Below are 18,670 nucleotides of genomic sequence, written 5' to 3' on the forward strand. Positions count from 1 at the left end.
GTGGCTGCTTCTGTGGCCGTGTGGCTTAACCCACCAAACTGATAGTTTTTTAGCTTTGTTTGATGGAACTGGATTTTTAGTACAAGAAATTGGTGGCGTTTTCGGTATCTTGGTTATATGGGTTGTGATGAGCGAATCGTTTAAAAAGAAACCGTTGGTACCGGTCGGCTTCTTTGGAAAACTGCTCCCAAGCTCCTGAAGATCCAAGTAACCGGTTGGGAACGTTGGATGTAGTGATTGGTAACATTAGCAAATATTCGTAATCGACTCCGATCCAGGTCCGAAGATTTTGTTCCCTGCTCCTGTTGTGTATGCACACCAGCTGTGTATACACTGTTTGATGGGCACACCTGCCAAACTATATACACCGATGTACAGGCGCACCAGCCGTACATACACCTCGATCATCATCCAAGCCGCCGTAGACGGAACGAGCTTGTGACGACATCGGGTATTCGCTTCGAGACAGCTAACTGAGGAACTAAATCGTTTTATTGAGCTAAATAAATAAAAGGAATTATTTGTGAACAAGAAATAAAACAGCTCCAAAAGACTGGAATCGTCCGGAGCAGTTGGATTCATACAGCGATGGTGCCAACCGTAATTGAAGTTGTACGTCTTCGGAGTCATTCGAAGTCGAAGTCATTCGGAGTCGTCAGACATCGAAGTCATCCAGGAGTCATAAGGAATCGGTCCGGGTCAGAGCTGCTCTCGGCCGGAGTCGGAGTCATTCGAGGTCGAGCCATCAGAAGTCTAAGTTGTCCGGATTCGGGAATATCCAAAGTCGGAATCGTCCGGAGTCGAATTCATCCAATGTTGGAGTCATCCGGAGTCGGAGGCATACGAAGTCGGAGTTGTTCGGATTCGGAGTCATCTGGAGGTGAATTCAAATGGAGTGAAAGTCATCCGGAGTCGGTGTCGGTAAAAATAATCTGGAATCGAAGTTTTCAGGAATCAGAGTCGTCCCAAGTTGAAGTAGTCCAACGTCGTAGTTGTCAGAAGTCGGAGTCATCCAAATTCTGATTCGTTCGGAGTCATCCGTACTCAGAGTCAACCAAAATGTGAGTCATCCAGTTGCCCGGAGATATCCGAAGCTGGATTCATCCGAAGAGGGATTCGTTCTGAGTCGTCCGTAGTCGGAGTCATCCGTAGTTGAAGTCATCTGCAATCAAAGTTGTCCGGTGTCTAAGTCATCCGTAGTCGGATTTACCCTAGATGTTATTGTATAGACCAGAAATGAACCTTAATTTTTTCTTAATATTTATCCATGATTTTCCTTTTTTTTTATTTTCCTTCAGCGTTTTCGCAAACCAGTGCCTTAATAAGCGTTCATCGAGCATTGAACAAATTTGTCGACTGGGTCCGTCTTTTCCGTCCTACTCTCTCATGTCAAACGATGCGCTGTCAGTTGGCCGCTTGTCATGCGGCATTAGAAAAAGGAGAGAAAAACAAGCAGAACGAACGCTGTTTTGTGTTGCTAATTTATGTACCCGGTCTATTGACGAAAGTGGCTTTTCCCGTAAGTTTGTTGGCCAGTTGTGCGAAAAATCTCCTTCAAAGCGTTCCATTGCACGTGGTTCATCGAACCGGATTGCCCATAACTGATATTTTCCCCCTTTTTACCGATTCGCGTACGTGTGTAGTGAAGAAGCGCATTTTCGCACCGCATAAAATATGGCTGCCCAGCTTGATGGTGTTTTCGAGGCGGAGCTGCAGAAGAAAATTACCGAATCGAAGGTGCTAGTCGTCGGAGCGGGTGGAATTGGGTGTGAAATATTGAAAAATCTCGTACTAACAGGATTCACGGACATTGAGATCGTAAGTAATGGGTGTGGGGTGTTGTACCTGCTTCGCGGAAAAAAAGCGTCCCAAGGAACATAACCTTACATTCTAAAAAAAAAAAATGATGATGCATCCGCCTCTCCGTTATCAACAAACACAAACTGATGGTTCGTTTTTTTTACAGATCGATTTGGATACGATCGACGTGAGCAACCTGAATCGTCAATTTCTGTTCCACAAGGAGCACGTCGGCAAGTCGAAAGCGAACGTCGCCCGGGAGAGTGCCCTGGCGTTCAATCCGAACGCCAAGATCAAAGCATACCATGACAGTATTACGACGTAAGTGTAGGCCGCCGTGTTGGCCTCACTTCCACCACACTCTGTACTGATTTGTGTGTTTGTAATTACCATTGCAGCAACAACTATGGTGTGAATTTCTTCCAACAGTTCTCCATCGTCCTGAACGCGCTGGATAACCGCGCTGCGCGCAGTCACGTCAATCGCCTGTGTCTGACGGCCGACGTGCCGTTGATAGAATCGGGCACGGCCGGATACAACGGGCAGGTGGAGCTGATCAAGCGTGGACTCACCTCGTGCTACGAGTGTGTCCCGCAGCCGGCTCAAAAGTCCTACCCGGGATGTACGATCCGCAACACTCCGTCGGAACCGATTCACTGCATCGTGTGGGCGAAGCATCTGTTTAAGTAAGCAGTTAAAGAATGAAGGAAAAGGGAGAAAAAGTGCTATCATTGAACTCTTTCTTGCATTTACAGTCAACTGTTTGGTGAAAGCAATGAGGATGAGGACGTTTCCCCGGATACAGCCGATCCGGAGGCGGGCGCCGATGTGGGCAGCGCAGCGCTGGAGAAGGAAGCGAACGAGAAGGGCAACGTGGATCGTGTCAATACGCGCACCTGGGCCAAGCAGTGCGAATACGATCCGGAGAAGATTTTCAACAAACTGTTCTACGACGACATCAACTATCTGCTGAGCATGTCCAACCTGTGGAAGAACCGCACGCCACCGAAGCCGGCCAAGTGGGACGCGGTGCAGGAAGGCGACGGGGAGGATGGTAGCATTGTCGAGGACAGTGTGACCCGCGATCAGAAGGTGCTCAGCATGGCCCAGACGGCGAAGGTGTTTGGCGAGAGCATTAAGGCGCTGAAGGAAGCGGTCGGCAAGCTGCCGGAAGGCGACCATCTCGTCTGGGACAAGGACGACAAGGACGGGATGGACTTTGTGGCCGCCTGTGCCAATATTCGTGCACAAATCTTTGGCATTCCAAGAAAGAGTCGGTTCGAGATTAAGTGTAAGTAAACAATGGGTTAGCAGGCGCCCTGCTTGCACTGCGATCAAAGCCAACTGGGACTAAATGGGTCTCTCCTCTCTTTTTCAACAGCAATGGCAGGCAACATCATACCGGCAATCGCGACGACGAACGCCATTACGGCCGGCATTGTGGTGATGCGCGCCTTCCGCGTCCTGCAGCAGGAGTACGAAGCGTGCAAGACGGTGTACGTGCGGCTGCGGGTCAACGGTCGCAATCAGTTCATCGTGCCGGAAACGCTGATCATTCCACCGAAGCCGAAATGCTACGTGTGCGCCGCCAAGCCGGAGGTGGTGCTGAAGGTCGACACCAAGAAGCTGACCGTGCGCGAGTTCCGGGACGACATACTGATCAAGGCGTTGAACATGGTCAGCCCGGACGTCCTGCTGGACGGCACCGGGACGATCGTGATCTCATCCGAGGAGGATGAAAAGGATTGCAACAATGATAAGACGCTGGAGGAGCTGAAGATCGTCAACGGGTGCATACTGAAGGCGGACGATTTCCTGCAGAACTACGAGCTCAGCATAACCGTGCTGCACAAGGAGGCGGGCCGGGAGGAGGCACCGTTCGAGATCGTGGCCGATCCGGACTCGCTGAAACCGAAGGAGGAAGAGGAGAAGAAGGAGGCAGGCAAACAACCGGCAGCGGCACCGGTGGACGATGCACAACCGTCCACCTCGAAGGGACTGAACGGATCGTCGTCGAACGGCAAGCAGTCCACCACCGTGAACGAGGTCGAGGACGATGACGATGATATGTGCATCATCGAGGATGATGAGGACGAGAAGCCGTCCACGTCGAAGGCGGCCGCCGACGCCGTCACGACACCGGGCAAGAGCGTGGAGAAGCGGAAGCACGCACCGGAGGATGATGAACCGGCAAACAAAAAGGCCAAAGTATCCTCCTCCCATCCGATGGATGACGATGATGATGATTTGGTCATACTGGATTAGGATGCAGGTCAGCAACGGGCGGGCTGGGGGGTTTTAGAAAGTAAGAGCAAAACACACACACACACAAACACACAGGTTCGTATCGATCCACATCTCATGATTATCGATGTCATCGTCAACTAATTATCCTTCTGGGAAAACACACATTGTATGAGCAGAAAATCTCCTGAAATAAATTTTATCTGTCGTACAAGGAAAACCGTCACCGTATTGAGCCTAAAAATGAATTTTTACACGCTTTGTTTTCCTTTCTTACAATAATTACATAGTTTATTCGCACATAAAATGGCACACATACATCGTAAAATTACACAAATACGTAATAAATTAAATAATCCGAGCGTAAAACCAACCTCCTTCTATTGCTTCTTCTCTCTGCCCGCCCTGACAGGTTGCGGTTTGGCGGCCGTTGGTTTCCTGTTCATTTCGTCACTCTTAGTCTTAGCAGCCTTCCCCCCCTTCGCTGCCTTGGATGTTGGCTTCGCCCTACCGCTCGGCCCCGGATCCGTGGAGGACACAATCGAAAGCCGTACCTTCCCCCCGGAACGGTCGATTTTCGTCTTCGTAATGGCGGTTTTCTTCGGATTCAGTTTGACGGGCTGCGCGGGCTTCGCCTTGGCCGGCTTCTCCTTTTTCTGCTTCTTCTCGCCGTCATTGTTGTTTTTATCCTTTTTGGTCTGCTTCGGTTTAGGATCCGCCTGCTTCTTCGCTTTCGGTTTCGTTTTTGCCGCCTTCTTTGCTGCTTTCTCGGCCTGCTTGATCCCTTTGCTCTGTTGCTTCCTTCCCTTGTCTACGTGCGCTTTGGTGAGGCGGATGCTGCCATTGATGCCGCTCTTTCCCGACACCCGCTCAACGATCGACTTGGTGGTCAGCTTTTCGTACGCTCGCTTCATGTACACCGCAGCCACCTCGGTCTCGATTTGGTACTTGCCCTTGATAAACTTTTTAATCAACGCAAACGAAATGCCCTTCCGGTGCGGATCGTTCTCGGTGATTGCTTCGATCATCATCTGCTCGTAGGTCTTTTTGCCATTTTTGCCATTTTTGTCCTGGCTGATGGTGGTGGTGGTGATGGCGGTGCTGCTGCTGCTGCTGCCCCCGGTGGTGTTGCCCATGTTGTCGTTCGTTATCTCTTCCATCTGTTCCTCCGGTTCCGATTGCTGGCCCTTTTCCGGCTTCAACGGTTTGACGGCAAGCACTTTCACTTCCTTTGCCATCATAGCGGGTGAGCTGAATGTTAGTCGTTTCGGCTGTATCATCGAGTGTTACGACGGCGAACGGATCTGTGGGCCACGCGAAGGATGCGGCCTTGTAAATCAAACCCGCTCGGGTAACAGCGATCTTCTCAACCGTTCGACACCAATAATTAACCTTCCCGCTAGTTGCTCTCTCAAGTAATTTGAGGAGCCTATGCCGCAGAAGGGGGTGAAGAGGGATGAGAGATTTCTTTCTTGATCCGAATATGCAAAATTAAAAAAGACGAGGTTTCTTAGAGTTGCAAAATCCGAATGGTTATTTATTAAAAGTTCGGTCCCTTTTATACCCCCGGAAGCCCATACAATTTTAGGGTGTTAGTGTATCCTTTCCGAGGATAATTAGCACATAAGTGTACGTACGCGTGAGTGCCGCATGTTAGTCTTTGTGACGCATTTTTATTCCGCTTTTACACGTAGCGTACCCGGTTTCTAGATTAAGGTGATCGCGCACCACGCGAATTTACAATTTGACACGTCCGTTACGAATTTAATAATCGCGAACGTAACATCCTTCCCCTCGTAATTCATTCTCATGAATTACGAAAATAAAAAGTGAACGATTATTTCACTGGCTGCCTGCGTTGCTCGCTAGCCCAATCGCAGGCCGCAGCAAAGCCCTCCGTCGGTGGGGCCTCCCCCTGTGTCGAAGAGTCTTTGTAGTCAGGGAGCCAATTCCTCGTCTCGACAGGATCTCGTCTTCCTCGTTGGTAAGCGGTGGATGTACATATGGTTGTGGGTTGATCCTCATCTCCATCAGAACCGCTGCCGATTCGTCTAGGCAGGGTTGCCGCACTTCCCTCTCGACAAATCGTTGCGTGGTGATGTCAGGGGGCTCAAGATGATCTACACCGGTGTGTAGTGGTGAGGGGTTGTGGGGATGTGTTCCACACAATGGCAAGGGTGCCATAGAAGAATCTGGAACCACAGCTTCATGATGGTGAAGTACGGGGATCGATATACCGCGATCTTCTTCATCTGGTTCCGCGATGCGCTGGTCCTCGGACCAAGCTCGATTCGGTACCGTTTCCACGAACGGTATCTGGATTATTTCCTTTCCACGATCGATCTCTTTTGATATCATCGTACTATCTGCATCGTAGTGGATCATCGGCTGATTATGAGGCGCTTCGGTTCCTTTCACGTTCATCCCGAAGACAGTCCAACCCAGCTTGGTCTTGATTGCCATTGGCTCGTCGCTTCGACCCATTTTGCGCCCTAGTGGTATTAGTAGATGGCTATGATCGAGACCAATTAGTATAGTTGGCCTTGCGCTCTCGTAATCGCTGATGTCAATTCCTCTCAGATGAGGACATTTCTCTCTGAGAACGTTGCAATTGATTGATTGCCTCGGGAGCTGGAGATTCTTCACGGTTCTCATTTTTTCCAAGACCCGTTCTTTTTTCTCCTTCTCTCCTTTCACTAGGCAACTTACTCTCCTACTTTCTTTCTCTCGTATGGACAAATTCTGCGTCCACGTCATCGTAATCGGCTCAGTCGGCCCTTCTAACTGAAGCTGATTAGCTGTTTCTTCCTCGATCAACGTAAATGATGACCCTGAATCTAACAATGCAAATGTTTTCAGCGTTTTATCTTCGTTGCGTAACACGACCGGAACAATTTGGTAAAGTATTTTTTGTTCTTGATGACAATTCTCCTCCGCATCGGCTGTGAAGTGCAAACGGTGATGCGTTTCTTCGCATGGATGTGGGCCGCGTTCTCGTGCGGCTGTGCAATTCTGTGCGGTGTAATCTATTGCATTTCTTGCGTATGTGTTAGTGGCCGGTGAATTGTTTTGTGCGTTACCAAAGTGGTTGTGATTGAACGGTCTTTTTGTGTTGTGCGCTGAAGACTGGTGAACGTTCATCGAGTGTTTTGGCCTTTCTGGCCGTTTTGGCAATTCTTTAAGTACCTTTGCTTGAGGCAGCAACCATTTGCCAAAATCTTCCAGCGATGGAAGAACACCCGGTTTGATATTGGTGGATTTATATTCGATCCATTTTAGATGTCTATCAGTAGGCAGTTTACAAGCCAACTCATTTACGAGGCGATGGTCTTGTAAATACATAGGCATTTTTATTGCCTTTATGTTAGTGATCATGTCCTGAATCGCGTCGGACAAATCAGGTATTTTGTGCTGATTTTCAACACGTATGTTTTGCACGTCTTTAAGCAGCTCGTCGTACACGAGTTCTGCTCTGCCGAATTGCTCTTCGAGCTTCGTAATTATTTCCGGCACGTTATCTGGCTCGAGAAATAGACGGTGCACGCATTTATACGCCTCTCCCTTAAGGGCGTGTTGAAGCCGGGTCATGTTTTCAACTTTTGTATATTTAGCCTGCTTAGTCGTTTCCTCATACGCACGCTTGAATTTCAACCATTCTTTGGCCTTGCCATCGAAATCAGGTAGCTGATCAAAGGTCAAGCGTTTGAGATATGTGTTTGTATCTAAGCTGCTACCTTTAAGCGCTTCGATTAGGGCTGCAATTGCCGTGTTTTGGTCTGAGCCAGTCGACGCTGGAGCCTTAATCTTAGCATAGTCTTTTGTGCATTTTATGCACAAGAATGGTTCGTCTGCTTTAGGCAACCGGTTCAGTTTGGCACATGCCATATGGAACCAGCGATCGCATTCGTCGCATTGGACCATATTGGGATCATCAATCCGGCTGCATAAGCGGCAGCTACCATTGTCGTTATCGACGAACGGAGTAAGATTTCTTTTCGTAGTCATGACGTAGTTAATGTGCCGATGAGTTCGTGTGCGTGTATAGTGCACGGATTTTTATCAGTGGTGTGGGTGTGCGATGTCGCACTGGTTCAACGGTGCGCAAGGGCTCTCTCTTGGAGCTCTCGCTTAGTGCTCTCTCACGCTATCGCATACGCAGCTCGCTGGAGCTGTACACGTGTTAGTGGAGCCTATACGTGAGTGCAAAAGCGTAGGTGGAGAGCGGATGCAATCCTATCGGAAGCGATGCTGTCTTCCTCCTAGTGTGAGTGCTTCCTCTGGAGCGAGGATAGGTTCGTCTAGGAGCGAAGCAATTTCTCTTCGGTGAGAATGTAGAAGGCTAGAGAATTTGCGGAAGCTTTCATACCACGGGCAAATCTCTCTACCATACAAATATGAGGAAGATTCCTCTCTGGAGCCACCAAATGTTACGACGGCGAACGGATCTGTGGGCCACGCGAAGGATGCGGCCTTGTAAATCAAACCCGCTCGGGTAACAGCGATCTTCTCAACCGTTCGACACCAATAATTAACCTTCCCGCTAGTTGCTCTCTCAAGTAATTTGAGGAGCCTATGCCGCAGAAGGGGGTGAAGAGGGATGAGAGATTTCTTTCTTGATCCGAATATGCAAAATTAAAAAAGACGAGGTTTCTTAGAGTTGCAAAATCCGAATGGTTATTTATTAAAAGTTCGGTCCCTTTTATACCCCCGGAAGCCCATACAATTTTAGGGTGTTAGTGTATCCTTTCCGAGGATAATTAGCACATAAGTGTACGTACGCGTGAGTGCCGCATGTTAGTCTTTGTGACGCATTTTTATTCCGCTTTTACACGTAGCGTACCCGGTTTCTAGATTAAGGTGATCGCGCACCACGCGAATTTACAATTTGACACGTCCGTTACGAATTTAATAATCGCGAACGTAACATCGAGTTTGGGCGGCAAGTGCTCACTGAACGGTTGGTAATGCAAGACGAAGAAATTGCGATGGCTACCGGGTCGCGTGTTGCCAACGGAAAGCTGATGCCAGTTTAGAGCGCTTTCAAGAGGGGTCCATTTTTAGTTGACCGGTTTAACGGTTGCGGTGAAGTGGTGAATTCAGAAAGGGAAATTAATCTTAAAAAAAAATGAGGTTTCCCAAGCGCCACAGATTTTCTCACTGGACAGGCATCCCCATAACTTCACTGGTTTGTGCTCAATAGATGGCGTTTTATAAAACTCATCAATATATTGCTTGCTGTCCTTTCCTTGCAATGTGTTTCGACATCTAATCATGGCCTTCTAACTTTCCCAGCAAAAATCTATGTAAATGGTCGTGTGGACAGATACGTGGGTATTTCTCAAACTCACTTCAATGATAATTTTGTTCAGTATTTAAGCAATCGTATCGCCATTCTAGTTCTAGCGATGCATAACTTCAATGCGAAACCAAGCTCTCAAAAGGAGGAAAGCTCCACTGTGTAGCTATGGAGACACAATGAGACCAACAGATGTCGCCACCAGCTTTTATGCTAATTTTAGAATGCATGAGTCGTTTGCCGTCTGCTAAACGAAGTCTTTTTAGATTCCCTTTAAGTTAAGAGCTTGAGCCGTCTAGAACCAGTTCAGTGGTCGTTCAGTGGATTTGTGGTACATATCCTCTTGTATTTTGAATTTCTTCTCTTTTCTGCCAGACTAATACTGACACCGGGAAGGAAACAGATCTCCAACCGGGGGGACGGGTTCTGTTCCGGATTCGAAGTTGGTATGATATCAGTAACTGGATAGAAATATTTTCAGTTTTATTTCCTGAACCAAAGCAGGTTCGCTAGAAGTTTCAGAAATGGGACTTTTATGGGCTCGGTTGCAGGAATCGAGATAATCCCACAACTAGTTCCCGGATTTGGATAGGTTCGGAAGCAGTTTCGGAGTTTACGGGCTCTTCCAAATAGCGTTTTCCCGGTTAAAGCGATTAATATACAGTACATACAGCATTTACCAGCGAATAAATTGTCCCGACGAAGAAGAAATAAGCAAAGAATTAGAAACAAAAAATACAGGCGGTCCCCGAGATACACGGTTAATGGGGACCGAAAACGGCCACAAAATACCGCGTATCTCGAATTTCCGCGTAAGTCGAATCTCGTGGTTTCCAGCTAAAATATCAGTAATGTTCGTGTAATTTTGCAAGTAAGGGGAGGTTATAGTTACTTTATGAATTAGTTGATGTGATTCTTACTGAATATAACAGTTTTAAACCATTTGAAATAGTTTTTAACATTCGATCAAAACGGAAATTATTTGGAATTTGGAAATTATGTGTCAAATCAGTACAATTTGCTCATAGAATTGTCATATTTAGAAAACCGCGTATCTCCGAATCCGCGTATAAGAGGTACCGTGTATCTCGGGGACCGCCTGTAAAACAAAAAACATTTAAAATAAACCGTTAAACAAATGTGCGCCAGACTCCAACGACGCGGAGTCACCCTGTGAATGTTTGCTGTTATCCAATGATAACAAAACAAACCATTCCGAGTTTGACGTCTTCTGCGGAGAGTGGTGTTGTCAGCGAACGAACGCAATTTTGCACGGTTCCCCTCTTCTTTTGTTATCAATAAATACAGAGTGCTGTTTCCGTGAAATAGTTGGCAAAGAGACACCCGTTGCACCGTTGCTGAGCAAGGGCTGGTGCAGGTATATTGCGCTTACAATGCACCGTACCGGACTGGTTGCGCGAACGAGCTGAAAAGAGAGTGGTGGTGTGGGGGTGCGCATCGCAAAACCAGTGCAACGCAATATATCAACACAGGCCAGGCGGCCACAGGACGACAACACGACGGAAAAAGTGAATGCACCGCATGTGGTGCTGGTGCAGGGAATTAAGGAGAGCAACAGATTTATCGTCGAAACAGGTAGCCATTATGGGTGGCGGTGGTGGGTGGTCGATTCGCGACTGGATTTGCTGTGCGGTGTGTCTGCTGACGGTCGTGTCCATTCCACGGGCCGACTGTGGCCTTGACGAGGAACCGACGAAGGACGACCGACGGCGGTTAACGGCGGAAGCGTCCGAGCTGTCCGGCATCGAGAACTGTCCCCGCATGCTGCACTACGTGTTCGAAGGCTACGCACCAATCGGTAAGTGTCATACCGGGGGTGTCGATCGATCAAGCATGCTGCGCTTTATTCCCAACTCAATCGTTCCTCTTTGCTTTCCACATCCCATCGCAGGCAACAAAGATGCCGGCAACTTTACGGAAAACGCAAAGGCAACTACGCTGGAGGAGTGTGTGCGCGACTGCTGCCTGAAGGGGGCGAGCTGCCACACCGCGTTCATGTTCAACCACACGTGCTACCACGTGAAGTGCATCAGCAACGATTTGTGCCTTCCGGCGAAGAAGGAAACGTCCTCCGCGCTGCGCATGGTGCTGGTGAACCCGCTCGAGGACGGGCTGGCGGGCGAAGCGAGCAGCTGGTGGGAGGTGCTGAAGAAGGTGCAGGAAAAGCGGCTGCTAGCGAGTGGCGGGCCGGCCGCGGTAGCCGCGGCACCGGCCGTACGGCTGCCGGAAGACACGGACGGGGAGGACAATCTGTTCGGCAAGCTGGCGGAAATGTACAACCTGGCGAACGGCGGTGTCGCTAGGGCGCGCGGTGACGAGAAGTACGGACTGCCCGCGGTGGAGGACATGTACCGCGGGCCGTACAAATCGCTCGACTACGGTGCGCCGGGGGCCGGGTTTGAGAAGTACGCCAGCAACTACATCCGCGACCAGTACGACGAGGAGGCGGAGGAGAGCAAGTACTACACCGAGACGAAGGCGCTCGGTTCGATGCGCCCGTGCGATGTGGCGCGCGAAGATTCCTGCCTGCGGAACGAGGTGTGCGTGCGGGTGGTGCCGAACCTGCGGCACGGTATCTGTACCTGCCCGGAAGGGTTCGAGCGCAACGAGAAGGAGGTGTGCCTGTCGAAGGACCAGCTGGCGGAGCAGCACCAGCAGCAAATTGTTCCCCAGATGCTATCCGCACAGAAGCTAACGATGGGCAATGGCGATACGGATGGCGATCTGCCGCCGTCACCGGTGCGTTCGAGCACGACGAAAGAGCTGACCGTTTCCGTCGCCTCGAAGGACGTGCGGCTGCCGACGAACGAGGCAACGCTGTCGGCGTACGTCATACCGGACGAGAAGACGAGCGGGGACAGGTACAACTACCTGTGGACGCTGGTGTCGCAGCCGAAGGGGGACAGCAACAGCACGATAGCGGACCAGACGAAATCGATCGCCAAGCTGTCCGGGCTGGCGGAGGGGCTGTACCAGTTCAAGGTGACGGTGAGCGGCCAGAACGGCTCGTACGGCGAAGCGTTCTTGAACATTACCGTGCTGCCGGAGCAGAAGATTAACAAACCACCGCACGCGGTCATCACGCCCGCCAATCAGCCCGTCCGGCTGCCCAACCACGAGGCGATCCTGGACGGCAGTGCGTCCAGCGACGACGCCAAGATCGTGCGCTGGCAGTGGGTGCTGGCACAGGGCCCGCTCGGCTATCAGCCCGAGCTGCCCGAGGTGAGCACGCTCCAGCTGAAGGATCTTACCATTGCCGGCAACTACACGTTCAACCTGACGGTGGTGGACGAGCAGGGGCTGAGCAACAGCACCACGGCCATCATCCAGGTGCTGAAGGAGATCGACTACCCGCCGGAAGCGAACGCGGGCAAGAACGAGATCCTCTACCTGCCGAACAACAACGTCACGCTGAACGGGTCGCTGAGCAAGGACGATAATGGGATCGTGGCGTGGGAGTGGACCAAGGTTAGCACGAACCAGTCGAAAGCGGTCGATATGCAAAACACGCGTACACCGTTTCTGCAGCTCTCCAACCTGGAGGAGGGTGTGTACGCGTTCGAGCTGAAGGTGACGGATGCGAAGAACCAAAGCTCCACCTCGATGGTGCACGTGTTTGTTAAGCCGCCCACCAACCGACCGCCGGTGGCGAAGGCGTGCACGAACGGAACGACGATCTATCTGCCCCAGACCTGGGCGGTGCTGAATGGGAGCGAGTCTAGTGATGATATTAAAATTGTCGCCTATAGTTGGCAGCAAATTTCCGGCCCCAACACGGCGCTGATTGAGAGTGCAAACGCGTCGGTAAGTGTGGTCCTGGACGGAGGTCATTAGAAGAGTGGAATTTTAACATTAGGTCTTTTACGCCTTTTTTTAGATAGCGAATGCCACCGCGATGACGATAGGGGACTACGTGTTTGGGCTGACCGTGTCGGACGAGGCGAACAACAATGCGAGCGATCGGGTGCGCATTACCGTGGTGCAGGAGAAGAACACACCCCCGGTGGCGAATGCTGGGGGCGATCAAACGGTTACACTGCCCACCAATGTGCTGGTGCTGAACGGAAGCCAGTCGCGCGATGATCTGGGCATTGTGCGGTACAGTTGGACGCGCGAACCGAGCAGTTTGGCACTGGGGACCATCATCGATGGCAGTGATAGCAAGCCGGCTTTGATGGTAAGTGGTGTTGGCAGTGGGATGGAAGTACCAAAGTTCTAATTGAAGAGCTATATTTTTTTCACAATAGTTAACAAACATCGTTACCGGGCGGTACGTGTTTAAGCTGACCGTGTACGACGGGCAAGGACTGTCCGCCTCCGACACCGTGAGCATCATCGTTCGGCCCGATCCGCTGCTGATGAGCTTGGTAGAGGTAACGATTACAACCGAAGCGACCGTGCTGACGGCGGCCGAGCTGGATTCGATCGAGCAAAAGCTTACCCTGCTGATCGGTGACAATATGGCGAAATTGCACGTGCGCGAGCTTAAGGTGGAGCCCCGAACGGGACAGGTGGTGATTGTGTTTTACGTGGAGAAACAATACGGCCTTGAGGTACGGGGGTACTTTTGAACGGCGAATGACGCACAGAGCAGTAATGTAACCTTCCCGTTTCCGTAGGATAAAGACAAACCGCAGCTAATGCCGGCGCTCGAGGTGGAGCGAATATTGAAGGAAAAGTTTTGGCGCGACTACACCATACTGGGCACGTCGGTGGTCGGCATACGGACCACCGTCTGCCAGAACGATTGCTCCGGCCACGGTGTGTGCAATGCGGAGACGCGAGAATGCATCTGCCAAAGCTTCTGGATGCCGGACATTTTCTACTTCTGGGGTATTGCCGAGGCCAACTGTGGTATGTATATGAGCAGGCTCGGGAAGGGAAAGGTGCTTTGGAAGCAACCGAACTGTAACTATATGTTTTTGACTCCTCCGCAATAGATTGGTCCATACTGTACGTGATTGTTGGTGTGCTGATTGTGTTTTTCGTCCTGTCCGGCATCTGCTGGGGTATTACGTGCCTTTGCCGACGGTCGGCGAAACCGCGCGCGCGACCAAAGCCCCAAAAGTATTCACTTTTGCAAACGCACGACGAGGAATTGCCTTCATGTGAGTGATATTTTTTATTTATTTTTTTAAGTACATCTTTCGACTTAATATTAAGTTAATTTTGCATTAGACTTTTATGTACACCACTGTACTGGGGTTTATCTAATTTGAAAATAAGAATATTTGTGTATGGGGTCAATCCGTAGAAAGCCAACTGGATATTTTTTTGTTTAGAAAATAGCTTTTTAATTTAAAAACTAACTCAAAATTAATTAAACTAACATACAATCAGAATGGTCATTTCTGTTCTTTATTCTACTAATGTGGTTAATTTAATCAACCGTAACCGGCACCATTTAACTATACTTCGAATATACCACAAATACCAACAAATGTTTACTGGTTTTAAGCATTTGTTGGCATTTGGCTTTAAATCTCTATAAAACAATTGTAGAGTACCAATTTCATTACTTTTTTAGAGCTTTTAGTCTTAATATCCAAAAATTGAAAAAAAAAAACAAGAGAAGTTTTTGTAGTTTGAGTGTTGAATAGCAAAATAATGTAGATGTTCGTAATGTTTCTAATTGAGTGTTATAAATTAAAATTTCGTTATGAACTAAACTTACGCACTGCACTGTACGCCGTGCCATGGTATAGCATCGCGCAAAACCTTACAAATGCTGGCCAACATGTGTATCCGTCAGCCCAGCTGGGCGTACGCTGTCAAAAGGGTGAAAGATGAAGAACAGCATAAGGGGGAAAAATAATGCCGGCTGTGTTTATGCTGATTCGGGGAAAAATAACTTTCAATAGTGTTTGCAATTCGATTGAAAATGCTTTCTATTGCATCTCTTTGTATGTATTGGGATAGAAGGAGCATTATATTCTCTACCGAAATGTACTAATGCTGTAATGTGTGCGTGTTTGAAGGGAATAGGGATCAGCGATGCGTAAGGGTCGCGAAAGGGCATGGTGTGGATTGGTAAAGCATCGCTAGCACAGCACGGCGTGCGTTGGTGTGGTCGGTAGGAAAAAGCGTTGTGTGGTACTCTGATCTCTCTTCAGTTGTCGAATAAATCTTTCGCCTTTTACTAAAGATTTCCGTGGAGAGGGATACTCTAATGAGTCTAAACTGAATTTTTGTCGTCTCGACCCCACCAGGGGTTGAGCCCTAATTTTATATACAAAAGCAGTTATTAAAAGAATAATGATGGAGAAATACGTCATAAACATATGTATTTCTCATATAACTTGTTATATTTGATGAGAAAATCGGGTGCATGTTGTATGTTGATAAATTTATCAATCGATGAAATCACTCTTAAAACTAATTGTAAATTGCATTTTATCATCATTTTTCTTGCCTAAATTTGGAATTGCTATATTCCTACTGGTAGTCTTCCAGTAACACATTTGTTGAGCTTTAACGATGCTTCTTCACTTTAATAACTATTGAACAATTCAATGTATGCAGTGAAATCAACAATTAAATATCTATTTTACTTCCTTGTTACAGTTAATCGCGCGGGAACCACTATTTCCGACAGCGAAACCGACTCGGACGTGCTGTTCGAGAGCCGCTCGCGACAGAACGGACTCTTGCCGGGACGGTCCGGCAACGGTGGGCTACCGAACGGCGAGCTACGAAACGGAGCCGGCGGTCACCCGAAGTACGGTGTAACGCGTCTAGGACGACGCATCAAAGCTTAAACAGTAAGATAGGCGACAAAAAAAAAAGAAACGATAACAACTGTACCAGTGCCACCCCAGTGCTGGGGGAGGGGGAAGCAAAAGGGGAAGGGTGTGCAACCTTAACAACCGCGAGAGGAGGCGGAGCGTTATATGCAACTAGTCGGAAGAAATTTCTTTACCAAATACGTTCCTAATGTGCTTGTAGAGATTTTTTGATGTACACGTGTAACGATATGATTGATTTAATGCGCTTTGAGCAAAGAAAACACACATCACAACGTTCTTTCCATTCCATTTCTTTAAACTAATCGTTTAGATACGCACTTTCTTCTTTTGCATTCCTTTATAAAACATCTTGATATACTTTCCCTAACAAAAGAAAATACCCCAAAAGCGCACTGAAGTTATTATGAAGAAGTAAGTTATTATTGTAACAACCAATGTGATTCAAAAGCCATCGAAGTAATGAACAGAAATTGCTTGCTAAAATTAGGCAAACCGTGCAAAAGAACGATCGAACACTAATGAGGCGAAAAACGGAGGAAGCCCGTTCCTTATCGGTGGTGTAAAGTTTGCATTTACGTACTATTCGATTCGAACAAGGTGCATTTGACATTAGTTCTACCAGTAGCCATGGTAACCCCCGGGGGTGTCACGCCTGCCGGCACGTTGGAAGGTTTTGCTTATGAGTGTTGTGTAATGTTTTCGTTTAGATGTTACCCTCCCAGCATAAAAATATTCCGTACTACATTCTACCAATTAGCGAAAAAAGACGAACAAACAAAAAAACGCACATATTGTACGGCGAGAAAGGAGGAGATATAGAAAAGTATTAAACAAGTAAGAAATAACCACGCGTGTACCACCCGTACTGAATCGGGGCTGTGAGCAAGGTGCGCAAAATACGGTAAAAACAGAAGAGAAATGATCAATGATGATGATGATGGCGACTGGGTGACTGGGTTGACTGGGGGATGCTTTAAAAGCTTTATGAGCATTTGAGCAAGTATCACTGAGCAGGCGGGGCAGATCAGAGCATCAGAGTAGGGCTCTTGCAAAGGGTAGGCGGCAGTATTAATGTTGCACTCGCCCGCAAGGGCACCCGAAGAACCAGGGCATAATGTACTTATGAGCGCCACCGGATTTCGTCTTTTCTGTCTGTGTATGTGTGTGTCATCTCGACGGAGAGTGTGGTGCGATAGAGTGGAAAATATATTCAGAATACAAAGCGAAATGAGGCGATTGAATTGTGAAGAATGTGATAATATTACAAAATTTCTGTTAGGAAACTAGAAGATATCGCAGAAAACTCGCAAACAGTTGTAATTTCAGGTCTGCATGAAGGAAGATCACGGTGTATGCAATGATGGAAAATTAAACTTAACCTTCAATTGTGTTGGTAAGACACAGCAAAACATTGATGAACATTGTTTAATATAAATTTTCTCTTTACAGGAGTATGATTGACCGATGTGAAAGAAAAGAGCAACGCGATCAATATTGAATAAGGTCTTCTGGAATCAAATTGAGCGATATAGATGACAGTGGGACATCCAAAGCTTTAGAATCCCACTGATTGGCATCCAACGGTCGGCCAATACATACGATCGGCTATTCGTGCAGCTTATGATAAAATGGTGATAAGAAAGCAAAAAACTTCTACGTCTTCTCTGGTGTGGCGACTTACACAGTCACGCTGGTCTGTATAGGCATCCTCCGGATAAGATTCAATAGGTAAGTTGCATAAAAACCACTCCCAAATCCCCCAAAACCTATCCCACAACAGTCCTTAACAAGTAATAAACTGATTTGATTAGATTTAGGCTAAACTTAGCGATACACGGGACATACGGGCGGGCAGATCAAGTTTAAAATGAATCCAATTTGCTACGCTGCTTCCTCGTGCTTTTTTGTTTGCATAATTTTGTTCGTGCTCTTGCCCTCATTTTGGAATCACTATTTAAACTGTTAACTGTTAATTGATGTAATTATCAGCGATTTCGGGCTGCCGCTCGATGCAACCTTACACTTCAAATAGACAAAGCAAACAAACCGAAGCTGTCTAGCCTAGCCCCACCCTCCTCCGCATCGAACCATTCATATATTCAATTGTTCACGTTCAATTAGCATAGTTTAATGCTGAAAACTGGTGCTTGTGTCTGACTAGAGGAGGGTGTTCATAGATGCACACGATAATGTTCAAGGTTAGCCATATAATTGGTTGGATGCATACGTGTGGAATGGCTTGCAATGGGGGGATGATAGGCATATGCCTGTACGACCTTATTACAACGAACCACCTATGCGCTGTCTCCGTCTGCGTATCAATGCCGGGCCGCGCCATGAACCGGATCAAATTTATACGTAACGTTCTATTATTGCGCTCCATTACGACGTATCGATTATTGACATCGTTTCGGCAGGCAAGCTTCCTATGTTTAAGTTCCGTTTGGTGTGAAAGACACAACGTTTTATGGATTCTGATGGTGATGATGATCATGCTATTTGGAATGTGCGTTTGGGAAGAGCTGCGTGTCCTTGTGAGGTATCGAAATGTGATGTAATGTTA

The 18,670-nt window shown here is 48.1% G+C and overlaps 3 protein-coding genes and 1 non-coding gene across 4 annotated transcripts; 3 read left to right on the plus strand and 1 right to left on the minus strand.

Moving 5' to 3' along the window:
* The first annotated feature begins 1,413 nt into the window (after window positions 1-1,413).
* Window positions 1,414-4,264, plus strand: LOC120955352 (SUMO-activating enzyme subunit 2). The gene is made up of 6 exons (XM_040376178.2): window positions 1,414-1,519; window positions 1,644-1,818; window positions 1,967-2,121; window positions 2,199-2,486; window positions 2,556-3,091; window positions 3,182-4,264. The coding sequence occupies exons 2-6, from the start codon at window positions 1,675-1,677 to the stop codon at window positions 4,063-4,065; spliced, it is 2,007 nt and encodes a 668-aa protein (XP_040232112.2). The 5' UTR covers window positions 1,414-1,519; window positions 1,644-1,674; the 3' UTR covers window positions 4,066-4,264.
* A 160-nt stretch (window positions 4,265-4,424) lies between these two features.
* Window positions 4,425-5,072, minus strand: LOC120960181 (histone H1.0-like). Its single transcript, XM_040384200.2, has one exon. The coding sequence runs from the start codon at window positions 5,070-5,072 to the stop codon at window positions 4,425-4,427; it is 648 nt and encodes a 215-aa protein (XP_040240134.2).
* Window positions 5,073-10,543: 5,471 nt separating this feature from the next.
* LOC120956669 (dyslexia-associated protein KIAA0319-like protein) lies at window positions 10,544-17,335 on the plus strand. The gene is made up of 7 exons (XM_040378338.2): window positions 10,544-11,159; window positions 11,253-13,165; window positions 13,239-13,538; window positions 13,609-13,914; window positions 13,981-14,215; window positions 14,302-14,469; window positions 15,926-17,335. Exons 1-7 carry the CDS (start codon window positions 10,874-10,876, stop codon window positions 16,117-16,119), a joined length of 3,402 nt encoding a protein of 1,133 aa, XP_040234272.2. The 5' UTR covers window positions 10,544-10,873; the 3' UTR covers window positions 16,120-17,335.
* LOC120960251 (U5 spliceosomal RNA) lies at window positions 15,455-15,576 on the plus strand. Its single transcript, XR_005752307.2, has one exon. It is a non-coding gene; the product is annotated as a U5 spliceosomal RNA (small nuclear RNA).
* Window positions 17,336-18,670: the final 1,335 nt, after the last annotated feature.

Source organism: Anopheles coluzzii, chromosome 3 (assembly GCF_943734685.1).
Source record: "Anopheles coluzzii chromosome 3, AcolN3, whole genome shotgun sequence".
Taxonomy (NCBI): Eukaryota; Metazoa; Arthropoda; class Insecta; order Diptera; family Culicidae; genus Anopheles; species Anopheles coluzzii.